Source organism: Cydia splendana, chromosome 10, assembly GCF_910591565.1.
Source record: "Cydia splendana chromosome 10, ilCydSple1.2, whole genome shotgun sequence".
NCBI classification, from domain to species: domain Eukaryota; kingdom Metazoa; phylum Arthropoda; class Insecta; order Lepidoptera; family Tortricidae; genus Cydia; species Cydia splendana.
In genome coordinates this window covers 10,354,730-10,374,913 of record NC_085969.1, presented here as the reverse complement: position 1 = coordinate 10,374,913, position 20,184 = coordinate 10,354,730, and the positions used below count along the sequence as shown (strand labels likewise).

Below are 20,184 nucleotides of genomic sequence, written 5' to 3'. Positions count from 1 at the left end.
GTACCAATGAGTTTTTCGGAACTTATGTACGAAATATCATTGATATTTACCAGTTGCTTTTCGGTGAAGGAAAACATCGTGAGGAAACCGGACTAATCCCAATAAGGCTTAGTTTCCCCTCTGGGTTGAAAGGTCAGATGGCAGTCGCTTTCGTAAAAACTAGTGCCTTCGTCAATTCTTGGGATTAGTTGTTAAGCGGACCCCCAGGCTCCCATGAGCCGTGGCAAAATGCCGGGATAACGCGAGGAAGAAGGAAGAAGGAAGAGTTCTGTTGATAAAAGGCAAATGTTTCGTTACAAGTCTGCAGAATAAAATAATGAAAATAATGCAAGTATATATAAATCTACATTATGTCAAGTGTATTAATGTAAGAAATTAGCCTAACTGATTATACAAATACATGTGGATTTTTGAACTAAAGGCCTATTATGAAACCCTCTTCGGATACCGGCAGTAAGAATCTAAAAGCGTAGACGAACCTTTCAACTTAAATGCATGATTCATTAAATCGTCTCGATCCCCCTAAAATCGTCGAGGAACTCGCTCTGCTTAAATTAGTGCGGAATTCATTTTCTTTTTTTAATTCTTCTTCCAAATTCAAATAACCTTTTTTATTACACCGCATAAAAGGGTGGACCAGGACTCTGCCTCCGTGCGCTCTCAAACGCTAATTCCTTCTCGTTCCACGGATACTGATTGGACGATATATTTAACAATGCCACCGACACGCTTCTCTTCGAGAAAATACATCTTACGTATTTTTTTCTCGCACTGGGATTCCTTTATTTTCTTATTTTCCATTCGTATCCGGTACCAAAGGTTGGAAAAACAAGCGAGGTTTATGCGTTAATGACACTAATAGCAATTAGTGGAAGGTCGTGTTTGGCTTGTACGGATGCGGTGTTTAGTTATTCGTCGTTTGGGGTATACAAGCATATTACAGGGCACCCAGCCCATGGAGGGTCTTAACGGGAGGTCGTTTGCTGCGCTGCCAGCCTTCTAAGATTAATGGCATTACGACAAGACCGTTTGTAAGAGACAAACGTGACAAAAAACTGAGTTGTAATTAAGTTGATCGATTTTTATGTGGGCCGCATACTTTTCATTTTTGTTGTGCTAAGTAGATGAATTTTCAGTACCTAATATGAGCTTTGCTTTGTACTAGATAACAAAAGATCTCTTGACATTGGTCAGTGCGTTCAAATCACATCAGTAGTGATTGCTGGTTTGAACTTGTAAATTTGTAAATAATAGCTGTATAAAGCAGGACCCCGCTTTCTTGCAAGTTGCGCAGTTAAGGATGACTTACGTTAGAACAGCTCGGGTCCGGGCGAGGCATCCGACATTTCGTTTTCTATACAAAGCATCACGGGATCACCGGTCACCTGTCATAGAATACGAAGTACCTATCTGTTGCCTCGACCCGGATCCGAGTTCTAGCGTGAGTGGAGTTGCTAAGTCAAGGTATATTTTTTATAAAAAGATGGATGAGCGATGCAGCCTAGTCAACATCGACACTTTGGACATCATAAAATATTTAGCACTCATATCTCGCGGCGCGGTCCGAATATTATCGACTCTCCCATAAAACAGGAAACACTAGCGCGAGAAAGATAGAAATAGGAATTTTATAATGGTAAGAAAAGGATGCATTTATTGTACGATCTTTGGAAATTCGATGGAAACGTTTGCTTTCTTTTCCATCGGGTTTATCGCGGTCGTTATATTTTGATAGAGCAGTTTGGCTGGATCGCCGATATAACGTTTATGTTCTGGTTTCGGCGTGTTGCTCACGTTGGTTTTTGTTTCAACATTTTTTTACCGGTTATTGTATCTATTCCGCTCGAGAACAGGCTCCATGTAGATTGTTTCGGTCGTAAAGCCTTCGCATGTTTCTGTTAGGTTTAAGTTTTGCTTTTGCATTCAGTGATGAAAATTGTTTTTAAATTACTTTTCTACGGAGCAAAACAATCTGCTTACATGAAATTAAAATTATTGACGTACATGAATATGTACAAAAAGAATCAACGCCTTGTACAAAATAGGCTAGATGACAAATTTTCATTTACGATATCAATCGATCAGGTTTGTTTTTAGGATCAAATGTCTATATGGGATCCATTGCAATAAAGCAATACAAAAATCAGAAATGATAGTCAAAGTCTGACAATCGTACTTCACTCGCGAAACGCCCCTAACAAAACTATAAGTGACCGTGACGTCAAGGTCACTGAGAGTCCATCTTGAAGTATGGACTGTATGGAAAAAACAAGATAATTGCGTTTTTGTCGATGAAATATTGCGTTTATGTAAGTACATAGTTGCTATACAATCTTTTTTTTGGATAAAATTTAAGGAATCGAATGGTATCCTTACTTACCTATTTCCTTCTTGGAAGTTAAAAAAAAACTTAAATTATGGAACTTTCAGGTCCTGTATTTTTGTATTATTTCCATATATTATTTTAATATCCACATTATTGTGATAAATTGCTCATTTGCTATCTATTTTACTAGGTTTTGTTATATTTTGCAAAATGTGTCATCATCCTTATTCGAACTTTAGAAACCTGTACAAACCTGGCATACCGACCCAAACTAACTATACCATATACCATAAGTTAGTTTTAACCTCGTAAGGCCCACCATTCAATTTTTTTAATTTGAACCTTCTGTTGCATAAATAGTAGGTATATTGGGATGAATTAAGTTTCTTTGAGAAAACAATAAAATAAAAGAAATGCTACTTTATTTGGTTTAAGAAAGGTTTTAATTAGGTAGATTGAAACGGAGGTTAGGTGCATTTAATACACAGTGGGCCCTGTTAGGTTAAATGACTCAATATAAACAAAAAAATATATGTTCGTTATATAACACTTTAAACTCTCGCGTTTTGTACACATATTTAATTACACAAACGGGTCTACCGCGATTACGCGGGGACTTTAACGGGTAGCTGCAATTTCTTTGTCTACCCCGAACATTTTTATAAACTAATTTCGGGTAGTTTAGTGGTGTTTTATTAATATCTCCGTTGACATTTGTTGGGACGTCAGTCTTTCCGTGACCACAGCTGGTGCAACTCAGCTGAAACGTCGGAATTAAAGGTAAAAACAATGAAATTATATCGCGGTAGACCCGTTTGTGTAATTAAATATATGTTCGTTATATTTTACTACATGTGAACCAGTGATACTTTTTGTTTAAATATGACTTTGTTGACCAAATCGGTATAACAAAATTGGGTCAAACTGAAGTTCTCTTTTAAAATAATTTCCGGATCGCAAGGAACTCAGTCACCTTGAAAGTTTTGTGATAAATATACCGCGGGGTTTGCGAATATGAAACGGCGTACGGTCGACGTCAAAGATATGTTTACGTTTTTCGCCTTATTACAAAGGAGTAAGGTGCAAAAGTGTAAACATATCTTTGACGTCGACTGTACAATCGCGTCCGCAACTATTTCTATGGTATTTATGTATAAAAATGTGTTATCGCGGTTTTTTCTACTGCAAATGTATAGAAATTATAAAAACCATCGTGAAAGTATACGAGTATTTTTGCGACTAAACATTTGGTAAAATATATTTTCACCCTACCCTACCCCTACTACTTACGTTTTATATGAAATATAAACAAAACATAACAGTCCTATCAGGGTAATTTAATCTCATTATGTGTTTGTAAGTACATACTATGTATTAAATATAAGATTGGTATAATAATGCAAAAAGAAAATACTAACAATCGACATTAATATAAGCCAAAAACCGAAATTAGGCAACAATTTCAATTTTATTTATATTTATTTAAGGACCAACTGAGATGTTTTTTAGTACTTACGACTATGACTTATAAAATATTGTTCGTATTATACTCTATATACTATATACAATGTCATTCTGTTACGCAGTACCTACTTTTGTTTAAACGACATGACTATTACGATTTTTTAAAAAGTTATAACGGATAATATACAGATATTCATATTTTAGGTATGTATATCTTAGCAGACTGTACTTCTCGGTATAATAACTCCCCGCCGAGGGCCGGCCGAGATGATACAGTGCTGCAGCCGGTATATTTCTTACTCCACACGCCAATATGTAATGACAAAATGCCCATTACTTTATCTAACTCTAAATTTGGTTAGATTAGATTATCTGTACACATTAGCTATAGCTATAGCTGCTATTATTGTGAACAGCATAGGGTACTGTTGTTGTACTTTTCAATCAATTTTTAAAATGAGGAGGTTTTCTATTTTGTATGATCCGCAATTTCTAAGAGTGCAATCGTACTGTGCCAAATCAAAATTCATTTCGCATCGATTAGCTTTCACATCACGCTCTATCCTTGTTCGTATAGGTACCTATTTAGTCCATACTTATTAGGAGGCTTGATTATAATTATAAAGAATGAAAAGGTAGTTACGTTTACTTTGAAGTATTTACATGCATTATACGACGGTAAAATGAAAAACTATCAATAACATGTTCAATACAAAATTGTCCTCCGAATACTCAATAAGCTTCCATTGTGTAAATAATCGATTATACTTAAATAATATAATCTCCATAGCACATATAGTTAACATCCCAAACTGCGTATTTTCATACACCCGCGAATTTCCCAATAATAAATTATACTCCTTGTCCGCTTACCTCGGGTTAACCGGCTTTTATAAACTACCCGGGTAATTTATAACTATTACCCGGGAAACGATCACGTGATATCACTTTATAGCATATTCGGCGCGTAAATATGAGGGTAGTCTGCAATATGTTGCTGCTTACTTAGGTTATGTGGCGCAGGTCGTTAGCTGTGGCTGCTTTACACGTGGACAGCTTTGAATTATGTTACATTCAAGGTACGGCGAGCTGCAAAAGTGCATGGACACATTATAAATGCAATCTATTCATAAAATTATGCGGCTCGGTGTTCATCATACATCATAGTTGCTGGTCAATGTTAGTGATCTACATGGATTTTATTTCAATTAATGAATAAGCAGTGAACGAGACTTGTAGGTTAAACCTAAACTAACTACTTATTAAAGTACGAGTACTCATGTCATATGGTATGCAAACAAAACATCTTTACAGCAGGGAAATGTTGAAAACTCTTCCTCGGATTAATATGCACAATTCCTTTCTATCGTTAATAAACCTACTCTGACAATAAACATCAGCTGTAATTCAACCAACTAAGAAACTGAAATTAGTCTATCATACATATATTCTTATTTGGGCAAATCCGGTCTTAGGTTAGGTCGGAAAGATCTATTCGATTAGAAGCACAAGTCGATCGCTCGAAGTAAATGAAACCACTCTATTGGAACACAAACGCTTGAAAGCAAACTTCACCTAGCTACAAGTACGTACTTAATGTAATCGCGCAATATCCTTTGTTCACTTTCAGACTCATTAAAAAGGCGATGCAATTTAATGAGTTGATAGTGTGTGTTAACCCCTCGCTACGTTTGCAAATACTGCCAGGTAACTTTACTTAAAATTGAGCTTTACGCTGATATAGTTAGAGTGTAAGTTTGATCGTAGTTTTTCGGTGGAGTATTGGTATGTAGGGGTCGAAGATTAGTGGCACACGCCTACCCGCCGGAGCGCTGAGCGGCTGATGGCGCCCAAGAGTGTAGTTACAATTAGAGCGGTGCCCACAATGAAGTGATGCCCGCGTAATGTAGCTTATGTAGCCCCTTGTCTTTGTATGTTGATTGTGCTGGAAAGAGGTCGGCTTGATAGTGCCTGGTGTGTGTCTTAAATGCAAATGAGGAATTTTTATTTAACAAGTTTCTGCTGCGTTACTGTATTGGGTGCCTACACAGGCAAATTGAGGGACGTGTTTTGGGAACCGCACGCTTACTTACTTGTATTAATAAAACACAACATATACGTAACATAAAAGTTTGTTAGAAATTGTTATAATAGTTCTTAATTTTTTTTTTTGTTATCTGTATGTTGTGTGTATAATTATGGTTGTTAGGTCCTAAAATAGGTACTTTTGATGTCATTGATTCAGCTCGATTGCGAATATCTATCTGCTTTCAGCATAAGGAAAGTTTTAAAAAGGCAGGGAAACCTCAAAACTTCAACCATAATCAGACAAGCTTAAAGAACACAATTCCTAAGTACCTACAGAACATTATTTTATCTGAATTCTGCGGCGGGGAAAGGCTTATGGCCCGCGAGCGATTGCCCGATGTTGGCTGTAGGTATATTGTCAATTGGAAACTACTCCGACCCGAGCAAGCGCTTTTAGATTTGAAAGAGTATCTCTCAAGTATACAGGGTAAATTTCAGATGAATTTCTCCCTCAAATGTGTGTATTTCTGATGGTTTGCCGGCATATTTTTAACCAGCTTAAGCAGTGGTGAAAGGAAATTTTGTTGCTGCATTAATGTCAGCTGACAAAAAATTATACAACTATTCTAAGTATACTGACACTTAAATTATACTGTAGGGTCTTACGATTTCTTAAACAATTTTTTTCTATAACAATATATGTATGTAAATACCTAACGATGCTTTAAAACGGCGTTTTCACCGAACCAAAGTTCTGTAATCTTTAAGAATAGAACACTTTCGCCTATCACGGCCGATTTGAGCAATACTCAGGGTTTCCTAAAAATAACATAAAGCCTTTGATATCCTCGAGTGTACTGGCGGCTGTGAAAGGCGAGGTTTTATCGCGTTGCCATGGAGACGGGCTGCGTTGCGATACGACCTCCGAACGCGTCCAAAAACTACTATTGTGATTGTGACTCATATTTTCTATGTATGTAGGTATGTATGTGTGTGAGTAGGCAGGGTCTTTACATTAATTCTATTCAACAGATTTTTGAGCGAATGGACACATTATTTGAAATCACAACACGTACAAATAATAGTTCTAATGTTATTTTTTTTTTGGCTCATAGATATAGACATGTGCTATTAATTATTTTTAGCGCTCGAATTCTAAAATATCGTGTGCGCAATTTTACTCTAGAATTCTATTGCCGAATGATTATATCAAGTCATGAAATCTATATTTCAAAACCTATGTAAAGACAACTTTTTAAACTAGGATACGAGAACATGCCTAAAGATAAAAATAGTTTTTTTTTTTTCTAATTTTGCAAGTACATACTTACTTAAACCAAATTCGAAAACCGCCAAAAGATAACCTTATACCTATCACTAAAAGTTATTCAAATGTACCGGAATGCACGACAGAAAGTAGTACTTGTCTATTTGCAGTGCCGATGAGACGGGGCAGTTAACCCTTGAATTTGGTACATACTGAAATATTAACGTTTGGCTATGGACGCACGCGGAAAAACAAAGTCGAAAACTGGGCCTGTTATAGGCCCGTCGCATGCGCTCAAAGACTAACACTTCCCAGACTGGTAGGTAGTTTCCGTCCGAGTTTAATGGCTGAATATCTTTAATCTTCATGTATCTATCTGACAAGAGAAATTAAAGCTAAGCTAAGTATTGTAATACCAAATTAATTACCAAAGTTTTGCTAAACTAGATTGTATGATGATAAAAAGATGTGTATAGTAAAAATAAGAAAGCCTTAATTAATAAACTGTAAATACAGTTTTGCAGGGATCTGTCTAGATATAGATAGAAGCTCTGTACCTACTGTGTATTAATAAATAAATAAATCTTCTTTTTGACATATTATCGTAATTTATGTAGGTACCTAAGGGCCCGATTCGGATTTTGAAATAGATATCTTTTAGACATCACCAAGATACGATAACGATATTTCTAGGATCTAACCTGTTAATTTTGACATTTCCGCTATTCTGAAGATACTCTTGAATGATTTCCACATGATATGACTTAGAGATCCAATTCACATCTAATAGATATCTAACTCTATCTAACGTAAAAGTGACATTGGTTGCCCGAATGGAGCTGCAAAAGAGAACTAGTTGAAATCTAAACTATAACGTATCTAGAATGGATCTAGAACGTGTCGTCTCTTGTGAATATCTTGAAGTTCGAATACGGCACTATTTCTTAATTTTGTGTAAATTGAAGTGAAGCTTTAATGGTGCTGTAAGTAATTATCAAATAATTTAGTGAATAAATTAACGTTATCAATACAATGTTACAACTTTTTAATGCATTATATATTTTTAAGACTATGTAGTAATGTGACGAGTCTTTTACCAACTACTAACAAATAAATCAGACTTCAATTCACTCAAAACAAAAACATTCGAATGTGTTCAGCAAAAGTCCATTCTAGTATTCCACCTGTCTAGTCTTTGGAACGAGCATGCCGTGTCGGTATTGAGTGGTGGCACGGGAGGGCGTCCCCCGAGACCGCCTCCCCGGGGGACTGGAGGGGAAAGGTTAAAAGGGAAAAGTTATAAGAGACCGTTGTCAGTGCGCGAATGTTCCACGATGCGGTTTTTCCGAAATTTCAGGTGAAATTGATATTTTGCGGCGACTATTTTTAGCCGCACGTGCGTTTAGCTTCTATGATAGAATATCTAGTTTGTTTTAAAGTATATAATTTTACTTAATATCATCCTGAGTAGCGATAGACTGTATTCGCCACTTAGTTGACACTACTTTTTCCCATTCAAAATGGTAACATAGCGTTGTTATAGTAATCGTCAATAAAATGAGAACATAAGTATAAAATGAGTGCCTAAGCAAACATTTTATTGATCATAACGCTCGAAAGACACAAATCATAATAAAACGTTAAAGGCCACCACACCAAAATACCGTAAGTCAAGTTTTTGCTCGCTCAAGGAATGTCCGATGCAAATCATGCAAATAAACATAGAATGTCGCTAGGGTGCGGGTGGCGCCCCTCCCTCGCTGGTCTCGAAAGAGGGCAACCTCCTCGCCACTATACTGCCTTAGTGGATTTTTTTCATCGAGTAGTGCGACGTGGTAAGATGTTGATGCGAAGAGGAGCATTATCTTGAATGTCGGGCGTTTTTAAGATTTGGCCACGTACTCGTACGTATATAGTCGAGCGAAAAATGTTTAGATATTACATATATTCTAGTACTTTTGATGTCATTGATTCAGTTCGATCGCGGGTATCTATCTGCTTTCAGCATAAGGAAAGTTTTGTTCCAGATCCATTAGGAATTTTAACTTCAATAGGGCCTTTTTATAGACTTGCTTAGGTACCAAAATGAGGATATGGTACTTACTGAGTACCTATAACACTATACCTGAGGAGTAAGTAGGAATGATTGTGTAACTATTATACATAGATATGTATATATTTTTTAAGGTAAACATAGTTACTAAATAGTTCTTGATGAAAAGAAGTTTATCAGTAATTATTTCAATCTTTAGACCAATATTTATTATACGCGGCATATGTTATTGAATATATGTGTCGTACTTATAGGTACTCGCTCTATTTTCTATTCCATAGCATTCATAGAGCAGACACTTGATAACACATGCGAGGGATGAAAAGTGGGGGTAGTTTTTACGAGGAAAATGGAGTTCCCTCTCTGTTCTTGATGCGATAGGTAAATATTCGCGTACTTTTATTGGGGATGGTTTGATTCGCTCCCCGGTCTAGGGCAGGCTTTAGTTTTTATGGAAACTGAAAGTGAACACGTTACGTGTGGATATTGTTTGCGTTCTGTAGAAAAGTCTACTTTAATAGAAACCACAATCTACATCCCTTATATAGAAACATGTATGTCTTTGCAGATTATTTTTTGAAATTGTGAAATTAAGAAATAAACATTTAGAGGAACTTATTTAAAAAAGGTTTTTAAATTTAATTAAACATACAAAAGGGAATATTGCAATAAAACTTGTTGGTCAAGCGTAGTTAAGGGCACACCTGTAATTAATCTTAAGTTAATTGCTTCCACTACGGAAATTAAATATATAAATTGTATTGTGTTGTAATTATTGTTCCTACTGAATTCATACACCATATATGTACTTAACCTTATAGCATACGCTAAAACATTTATTTAAGTGTAAATGTAAACCGCTTAGTTGTCGTTACACAATACGTAAGTATTTTTGTACAATTCACCCAGATGTAAATTTAATGTAAAATTTTGTCGTAAATAACTGATTGATTGGTGAATTTAGCACAGTAAGTACATTGGACAAAAAATGAACGCAGATAAACATAGGTAAAATAAAAACCACTACACCGCCACGGCTGCTGAAGTGGTGGAGTACGTACACCAGAAGACCGGTTACTCGCTGAGGGTGTTCCAGCTTCGATCGCGCCACTACGTGCACTTCAACTCTTTTGTGGTGCGCGTGCCGCGACCGCTGCAAGAGACCATCGAGTGCGCCGACTTCTGGCCGAAAGGTGTCGTGTTTCGGAGGTTCCGGGGCAAACTGCCGAATCCGACACAAGAACAGCCGATTCAACGGAGCCACGCCGTTTTGTCGCATAAATAGTGTTTAGTTTTTAAGTTTATAATATATATATATGTATGTTAGTCTGTAAGGTATTTGTAATATGGGCCTTGTTGCCTGATTTAAATTTTAAATAAATAAATAAATAAATAAATAAATAAAAAGAATGGCTACTAAATTGTGATTGTATCACACCGATACATTCTTCCTTGTTAAATAATACTGTAAATTGAATACTAAAATAGTATCACTAATTTTAAATCACAACATTATGACGTCACCCGTGAGAGGTAGACATTAGGGGGTGTGCAGACAATCGTAAATTGCGACCGGAGTCGAATAAATTAACGCCTGTCGCGTCGCTTGTGTGAATGCGCCTCTAGCAGATAAAGAAGAACATATGAATTGGTTTATTACTTTACGTAAACAGATGTTGAATCCTAATTAGGTTTATGTGAGACAGAGGGTTGATGTCAGAAACTAAAGCTTTGTAAAAAGATGTTACATATTTTGTGGTTGCTTCTAAAGAACTTGATAGAAAAATGATAGTTCTAGGTTGTTCTTGTAAGTGAACATATATATTACATTATAGATAATTGTTATCTTTCATCGAGTTAAAAATATTCTTATTTGCTTCCGTATAAGAATATTTTTGAAATGATGTAAGTAAACAAAACGTTCCAACGCAAACAACGTACTAGATTCCAAGAGGGCCTGCAATACATTTTTTATCCATGTTCTCGGCCCAATATTTCAGTATCCCCTTTCTATGCTTAGAGCCTTCTTATTAAAATCAAGGCTGCCATAGATATCACTTACCGCCCTCGCCGTTACTCTTAAACTATTATGACCATCGCCTCGCAAGCATTCGACTTACCAAAACCAGTATATGCCAGTCTCTGTTTACGTATACTTGATATATAACTCACGGTCCCAGTTATACAAGCTTGCTTAAGTTGGACGCTTGGCAGGTTTTGCAATATAGGGCTTGGACTTAGTGGTCACCACGTACTGAGGAATGTGCTGTCGGTGACCCTCTAGGATATTAATGGTGGTCTTAACTGGATTTTTCCGGTTCCATTTTTATGGTTCGGCGCTCTTTGTAAGTGCAAGGTGCATTGATATTTTGCATTTTTAAATGAAAGTTCATAATGATTTGTGACGTTTCTGGTAAAAGTTACCTATTTTATTATCGGTTGTCATGTGTGATAAGTATTTATTTATACCAGTAGCAACTTATCCACAGCCGCCTTTCGTTTCAGAGCGATGTAGGTATTATGTAGGTAGCTACATAATGATTGTTCCTACAGGTAAGTTGTGTCTTTTACTTTTACTTTTTGGAATTAACACAGTTTAATGATGTGTACAAATCAATCGAATTACCACTGATAATGATCTTACTAGGCCTTTTATCTACTTTATTTATTACCTTTGAACACTGTAAACATGGTAATACAGCTTGCAAACAATGTGTTAAACAGTAGGTAGTTAGATACCTAATATCTACAATGGTACAATGCGGTAGATATATGTACTATTTAGGGAACATTTCAGTAAGAATACCCTAGGTACAGTCAAGTGTAAAAATATGGGTGTAGACAACTTATTCAAAAATATGTCCCATAGTTCTTAATTTGCTGACATAAAAGCTATGGGACATATTTTTGAGTATGATTTGTGCACCCATATTTTTACACTTGACTGTACATACTATACTCTGTATCTTTAGGTATTTAAATAAAAGTAAACAAATAAGTTGTAAATTTTCGGGTAGTTATAACATTTATTGGTACCAAATACCAACCAAACCAAACCAACCAACCAAATACAAAAGCGCCTGGATCTGTAGTGACAGATCCAGGCGTTCAGTGGAACGACCTAACTTTTACCTACATTATTTGATCATGTAATGTTTTCATCTAGCCTCAACTGGCTTAAGGAGCCATTTGAGGGTAGATTTTCTTTACTTTTATTTAAATACCTAAAGATACAGACTATAGAGATAGACAACGTCGTCCTCGAAACGTCGGAGGTAAATCTTAAAACTTAAATACGCGATTAAGTCCCGTTGTGTAGTTTGATAATGTTTAATAATCGTGAAAGTTTAAATCAGTGTATATTAGAGATAGACACATATAACAGGCGGTTTCCGCGTTAAATACGATAGGTACCTACTTACATTTTATGCCTGAATATCTCATACATTCCACATAAAGATAAACGTAGCCAGTTCAAAAGCTCGGCGCTTCTCAACTCCATTCATTCACTCCGCACATTCTAAATAAAATCTCCATTCATTCCGCCGGTGTCGGTTGACAGTACTAGAGACAAGTAAGTAATAAGAAGAAGTAATGTTTAGGTAAATAATGTCTTTAATGGAAATAAACGAAAAAAAATATCTAAAGCTGCTTAAAGGTAATCCTACCAATACAAGAAGCCATCTCTAGTCAGTCATGAAAATTAGGTATTGTGATAAGAAATCTCAAGAATAAGAAATTTATTGAAAACCAAGTTTTTATGGTAGACGGAGTGGCTATACACCACTTAGCGAAGTAAATAACCGCTTATATTTTTTATTGTGTGTTGTTTTTTTTGTGTGTTTAACTTCAACATATGAACTCGTATGAGGACTTGCACGGATCGTACTGACAATTCATCTGATTAGATTTGATCTGTCAATAGTGTAACGTAATGTGTTACTGTAATCTATGGGTCTATGGGATCATTGTCAAACTTTATATAAATATAGCTACCTATTACATTTTAGGTTCTACATAGATCTGTGTAAAATTTGATAGCATTAGGTAAGATATCAGGACGAGTTCATAGTACTCTACTTTACAAAACATATTCGAACGTCATGTGAAGTATAATAATTTTGTGAACGCTACTTCAATCTTCTTCTTTGACCTAGCGTCATACCGGCATATTTGCCAGGAACTTTGTATAGAGACTGAACGTTTCGATATATCGAAAGAGCACCAGTCTTTACTTTTACTTGTCATTGCAGTAGGTAAACTCTAACTCGCGATATTGTGACATAAGGTGTTTAACATAAATAATGCGAACAGATGTGCCGCCGCGGGCGGAGCAAATACTACACGGTTCATATCTGGTTCGTTTTTTGGGGAATACTAGGAGCAGTTATGACCACCCCTTGTTTAAACAAAGATATTAATTAAACACGTGACTTAAGTATAATGAGCTGACACACGAAAGCTCCATCTACCTATCTGCGTATAACGTATACGACGTAGCGGAATCTCCGTGGCGTTTTGGACATAAAGTAGCGTAATTTAAACTGAAGCTAAATAATTCTACTGGCCATTTGTACATCAATTTACGGGTAGATTAAAGTTTACTTAAAGCATATATATATAAATATATACCTATATTACAATATCCAGATCTGAATGCACTAAAACGCCTCAAAGCTAGCCTTTCGGAAGCATATCATCCGATTAAATAGCTGTATCATCAGGTTTTATGATTCTCATTGTTAGCATTGAGGTGCTGACTAAGAAGGAAGTGTTCGAAAATATCTCAAGTTTTTGTTGGATACGAAGGTGTTAAATTATTAGCCGTTAATGTCGCACTCGAAGGCGTTGCATCAGCTCTATATGCATCCATCTGTTGGCACAACAATATTCGGCAGCGGCGTTGCCCGCGGCCATGTAAAATATTTCCGCTGAAGCATTCATCGCGATCGCCCGCCTGATCGTACGCCCAACGTTACGCACCAAACTTAACAATACACCTCCCTACACCCTTATCTACGTACGAATAAAGAGTACTTTTGAGTTAATCCAATATAAAATAAGGTGGTAAAGTTCTGCTATTGTGTGTAATCCGATACGCCGATAGTTCCAATCGACTTTCGTATCGAAATTGTTTGATTGCGTTTCGAAGTTTTCACTGGAGAGAATAAAATGCGGTTTGTTCTTTGATTGTATAATCAAGCTTGTACTATGTAAAGGTGTTTAAAAAACCTTGAACACCGGCTTGATGATATCAGAATCAGTAGGTACCAACTAAAGGCACTTTACTTTACTAAAATATTAAATAAGAAAAAAAATAAACGCACACCTAACCTGACTTATTATTGCCAAATATTTTCGAAACAATAAAAATGCGTAAAAATCTTTTACGTGAACGGCTAAATGAATGGGCATAATTTTAAAATCACCTCGAAGTATCGAAGCAGTTGAAGTGGCTATTAAGTTGACACTATTGGCGTTAATGGAGCAAAAACAGAACGGAAGGCGGTAAACAAATTCGTGAACAGCAGAAACAAATTAATGCCTAATATGGGTGTACGGTGTAAAGTGGAAACAGCTGTGCTGCCATTAGGTGACATAGTTTTATCGCTCCGAACCTCCGGTGTTCGGAGAAACTGTTCATTCATAAAGTGCTCTGAAAACCAAATAAAAAATCATGTATCGCCGATTTTGGCCAAGACACTAACAATCTAATAGTAATTTATTTAGTTAATCTCTTTTGAAGTGTGTTATAAATTGCTGTAGATTTTCTTATTGCTGATTCACCTCGCATGTAATTTTCCGCATAGGTACCTACCTAATTTAATTTTCCCCATGAGCCTGAAACTCAAAGTATTTTTTTTCCAATCGTTAGTTTTGACCAATACGTTTTAAAATTAGCTTAAAACAACATTTTTTCGCTAAATATTTGGTAGTAAATTATTTTAATCAAGGTGCGCATAAATAGTAAATACCCATAACCCATGTAACCACTAGAGTTTACTCAGCTATATATCAGTATAACATCTGTGCATCTGCTAATTTAATATTCTTTGTTTCAGATTTTTCCTGAAGTTCTTTTTAAAGTGCAATCAAAATTGTTTGAAGAATGCCGGCAACCCTAGAGATATGAGAAGATTTCAAGTAAGTTACCACACCTACACAATCTTCGCCATCTCACACTTTCACTAAATCAAAGAACGCTCTTAATTTCCGTTTCTGCCATTTTGGCTAACAGGACCCTAAAAATAGCTACCGATTTGGTTAACTGCCACCAAAAAGTCTTTACGTCTATTGAATATACCAGACAACTATTTTATTTTCATATATTTTTTGATTTTAAGTAGTAAGTGATTTAATGTGACATTGCACAACTAGGTAGGTACACATATATTGAATATGTGTACCTACCTAATTGTGCAATTCATTGAAAACAATTGATGCAGTCAGTATGAAACTTTTTAATGTCGATTAGTTTGAAATAAATGTTATCTAAACTTATTGTAACTGTACAAGGAATTTCAGTTTTTGTTCGAGGGAATCGAGGATGAGGTCAGGTTTTAAGGGGCCCACAAATTACCAGTTCGCCGAGCGATATCAGCCGGTCAGTTGTTCGAAGTTGTCACATTCTGCGTTTAACTAACAGGCTGGTATCGTCCGGAGCCTGGTAATCAGTGGGCCCCTTTAATTTTAGCGAAAGTTAGTGAACTAAAGGAAATAGTCCAAGGTTACCACACACATGGTTTCAAGGTCTGGAGCGATAATTATTCACGGTAGACGGGTAAATGGTCGCTTGTTTACCAGACGTCAGGAAAAATTGCCGCGTTCCTACACGACTGTCTGCTTGGCATCGTCGTAGGTCACGAGCTTTCGCGGGTTGGAGTTGTTAAACTCTTCGAAACTCTCATTAGTTGTAATTAATAACTACTGTCTGTAATAATTATCAACATAAGAAACGTACCTTTTTATTTACAGATTAAGTTTTCTGTCACAGAATATAAAGAGACAGGTCTTTAATATTAGTTAATATAACCTGGAATGATACCTACTTGGTGCTTACTGTATACATCATACGTGCTTTCTTTTACGCTTACGCTTTTTGTATTTATCTAAATTAAGTTTTGAAGGCAAGGCATATCAAATCTTTTTGTCTGACGTATAATTGATATTATAAAATTACACCACCAAATAGTTTACGAAAAATAATATTTAATACCTTTAGTCAATCGCTTGTAATGTGTTAGTATACATACAACAAGACGGTAGTGACTTGCCCGCTCTTCACTTGTCACATACAATAGCATCGCCCTTAACTGTACGAGTAGGAAGGGTTGCGTTCACGACTCTTGAATATTTGAAGCGGCTCCAATTTGGGGGAGGGATGAAATTAAATTTATTTATACGAGTTTATTTATTTACTTACAACCCGACCGTGCTCGCTTATTTTTTATAATTGGTTATTTGTTTTTTGCACGAGTGCTTGTTTATTACCCTTTCTACAATCCTTTGTTGCTAACTTTTAATTGAGTGCATATAGCGTTAAAGCAAATAAATCATAATATTTCATAGTTACCGACTTAAAGAAGCAGAAACTAATTAGTGACACCCCTAACGCGACACGGTAAAGGTGCATTCAGTTACTTATGAGTACAAATTTGCTTCAGTTCGCTAAGACATATTTGTCTTACGTGCCCTCTTTGAAAACTTGGTACAAATATAGAACTTACTGCTATACACACATAGTTGGTAGTTGTGTGATGGTTATGTGTATGTATGGGCTTTCTGTGTGTCATTGAATAATTCAGTGGTCGTACCCCAACGTTTCAAGGGTAAGATTGTCTATACCTATGTATATAGTGTGTGGAAAGGTATATTGTGTATAAGAATATAAACACACCAGTTGAAAATGAAAGCCTAATGTGTAAAAGTAAAAGTTCAAGGGGTATTACAACCTAGATAATTATAGGTATTTAGCAAAGAAAATGTCTCATTAAAAAGTAACTTCAAGCTACTCGTATTAAGTATATACAGGATGTAACAAAAATAGTAGGGATCCGTTTAAGGGCATATTCGGTATCTTGTTTTGATGGACTACTGAATTTAAAGCTTTTGGTTACATTTCATAATAAAAGTATAAAATTAAGTTGTTGAATCTCAAATAAAAACTAATAAACACTCGTGTGTTTGATAACAACGCGATAGTACCCATTAGTATCATTTATAAATCGTGTTTCTAATGCCAATGAACGTACCTATTCTTATAAACTTGTTTTCAATGTTCAAAAATAGTTACAAGCATTGTGAAATAAATGTACCATCTACAGGATGGCTAAATAATAACTGTTTTCCCGTTGCCAGGGAGGTTTTGGGATTATACTGAGCAACAAGGTTGGTCCCATAGTAAAAGTTGCTCAGTATAATCCCAAAACCTCCCTGGCAACGGGAATGCACTTATTTTTTAGACATCCTGTGAACATTATGTAAACCTGCCATTACGCAAACTTAAAAACCTAAAAGCCTCCCCAATACAATCCACTACATAAACATATCGATTGGCCGTCGATCAAAACGCACGCACACCACCACACGATGCAAGGAAGTGCATATCTATTGGAAGAGTTCGTCCATTTGGGCCCCGAGACACTGGCTCCTCCTCCCAAGGGACTCTCCCTTTCGGGCCCCGCGTGTATGTGTGTGTAGGTGTGTGATAAATAGACGACGGTCGCACTCAATCGAGGGTTTTATTTTTGGTTGACTGTAGTTTTTGTGATCTTGAACTTCAGTTCGAAATAAATGTTGGTAGGTACAAAAATAAGAACGGGAGATGCAAATACTTAAAGACTGTGAAATAGTCATAGTCACAAGTCCCAAGAATTGAAACACAATTTACAATTGGTAATACATTTTGTGAGACTTGAATAAGTTGAAGTGATCATACCTGCTTAAACCATTTGAAATCATCGTATAGGTAATGGGCGATGTCACGAGATTTAATTAAACGATATCGAATTTATCCCCTGAAAGCCCAATAGAGACCGTTTTTTTGATATTTTTTATATGTATGTGTGTATTTTCATTGAATTAGCATTTTCTTCCAGGTGGTAATATCAACGCAAGTGATGGTCGACGGTCCGCTGCTGGCGATATCGGACAACATGTTCGTCCACAACAACAGCAAGCACGGCCGGCGCGCCAAGCGGCTCGACCCGACTGAAGGTATTGACGCCGCCTCCGACACCACTTGTACGTTTTTGTTTTTTATTTTTTTTTATTTGTGGCCAGTAATTAAACTGCTAAGTTATAAATACTGGCCAGTTATATTTTTATAATGCTTTTGGAAAAGTGTGTAACGAAAAGCTGTTATGTATACATTGTTAAAGTTAATAATGTTAAAGTATCAAAAAATCCTTCTCATGGTGCAGTGATTACGAATTAAAAGGAAAATTAATAACATGTTCTTGAAAACGAAGACCGGAAGTTGGCAACTTTATTTTTGTCCTACAAAACGCATGATGTGATACAAAAGAGACCCTTTAATGTCAATATGTAATTTAAATAAACTCACAGTCGATCAAACAGAACAGTGTAAAATTCATAATATAAAGTTAGTCATTTGTATGCAAGGAATCAAAGTAGACATTTCGCAAAGAAGTTGGTGGGAGGAGGTAGGGGTGTTGAAGCGAGCATGAAGCGAGTAGGGATAATTTAGTGCGGAATTATGCTCTGAAAAAAAGAATACTTTGAGATCATTGTTAGGGATGTTTTATACGACGTTTCGGAGTAATGAATTAGGTCGAGGTTTGCGGAAACATTGGAACAAGAATTATGTCGTTATTTTTCGTTTAGTTAAAAAAGTTTTTAATTTCTATGTTACTTTTTTGTGGCTATTTGGTGCAGGAAAAAAATATTTGTGATCTTCTGCGTTTCAGATTTGTGACATTAGAAGGCCAAAAGTGACATGTCAGTTCGCAAAAAGATGAATTCTAATAATAGCTATATTGTACAATAAGCGATAGCTATAGTATATTCTTTTGATTCGATTCTTTAGATTTTTTCTATTTCATATGATACCTAAATTTGATAACGAATTAGAATATGTAAATAAACTATTACCTAATACAAAAATAGGACACAAATATTCAATTGAACATCATCATCATACGTGTGCTAACTCGGGGCACGAACACTTAAATTATATTTTGAATTTCACGGGCCTACAAGTCCCGGTCTTTTGGTAGGCTTGCATGAGGATATAGATCTAACATGTAGAGGCCATTTGGAGATCTTTAATGTCATGTAGTAAATAATATTTTCATATCTCACGCTCTGAAAGTGGGTCGTTGTTGTTCTAAAAGGTGCGCAGAAAGTGATACGTTTATGCTCTAGCGCAGAAAAGTGGTGTGCTCCTCTGCGTCCCCGTCCCACGAACAACTGTGTGGAAACAAAATGGAAAAATAGTGTCTTTATTTCCTCGCCTGGAACAATTGGTAATTGTTTAATTTTACTAATCCCACGTTGATCCTTTTTTTTATAAAAAATGATGTAAGTAAATTGTTAAAAACAAATTATTCTTGATTTCTTTCGTTGAATTCTATTTACTCGATTTCATAAGGCGGGAACCAAAAGGAATACACCAAAAATATTTTTTTAAACCTTACCCTTGCGTAAATGAGCAAAGGCAGAATCGTATACAGCCACAGTTAAACGTTTGTACGTTATTAAATGGGTTTTTAAAGTTATTTACCACTATATTCATGAAAATAAAATAAAGTACAAGATAAAAATGTCTTATATTATTATTTATTATTTAAAATACTTTTATTATGTTATTACGTGGTGCGGCGCACCAAGGTCGCGGTGCGGTCCGGTAGTCTGTTGCGGCTTTTAGAACGAAAAAGTATAAAATTAAAAAGTAAGAGGCAATCCCGCTGATTTTCATACTATAATGAACAAATAATTTTAAAATTACTGCAGTTTGTTAAAAAATGTGTTTTCGTAAATATTGCAATCTAAATGATTTTCGCTAGGGTTATTAATCTTCACACA

The 20,184-nt window shown here is 35.9% G+C and overlaps 1 protein-coding gene across 1 annotated transcript in view; it reads left to right on the top strand.

The window, feature by feature from the left end:
* Window positions 1-20,184, top strand: part of LOC134794272 (transcription factor collier) — a 62,640-nt gene that overhangs the window by 32,877 nt on the left and 9,579 nt on the right. The window contains exons 8-9 of the mRNA XM_063766030.1: window positions 15,201-15,282; window positions 18,237-18,354. Coding sequence (XP_063622100.1) covers window positions 15,201-15,282; window positions 18,237-18,354 — 200 coding nt within the window. The remainder of the gene's footprint in view (window positions 1-15,200; window positions 15,283-18,236; window positions 18,355-20,184) is intronic.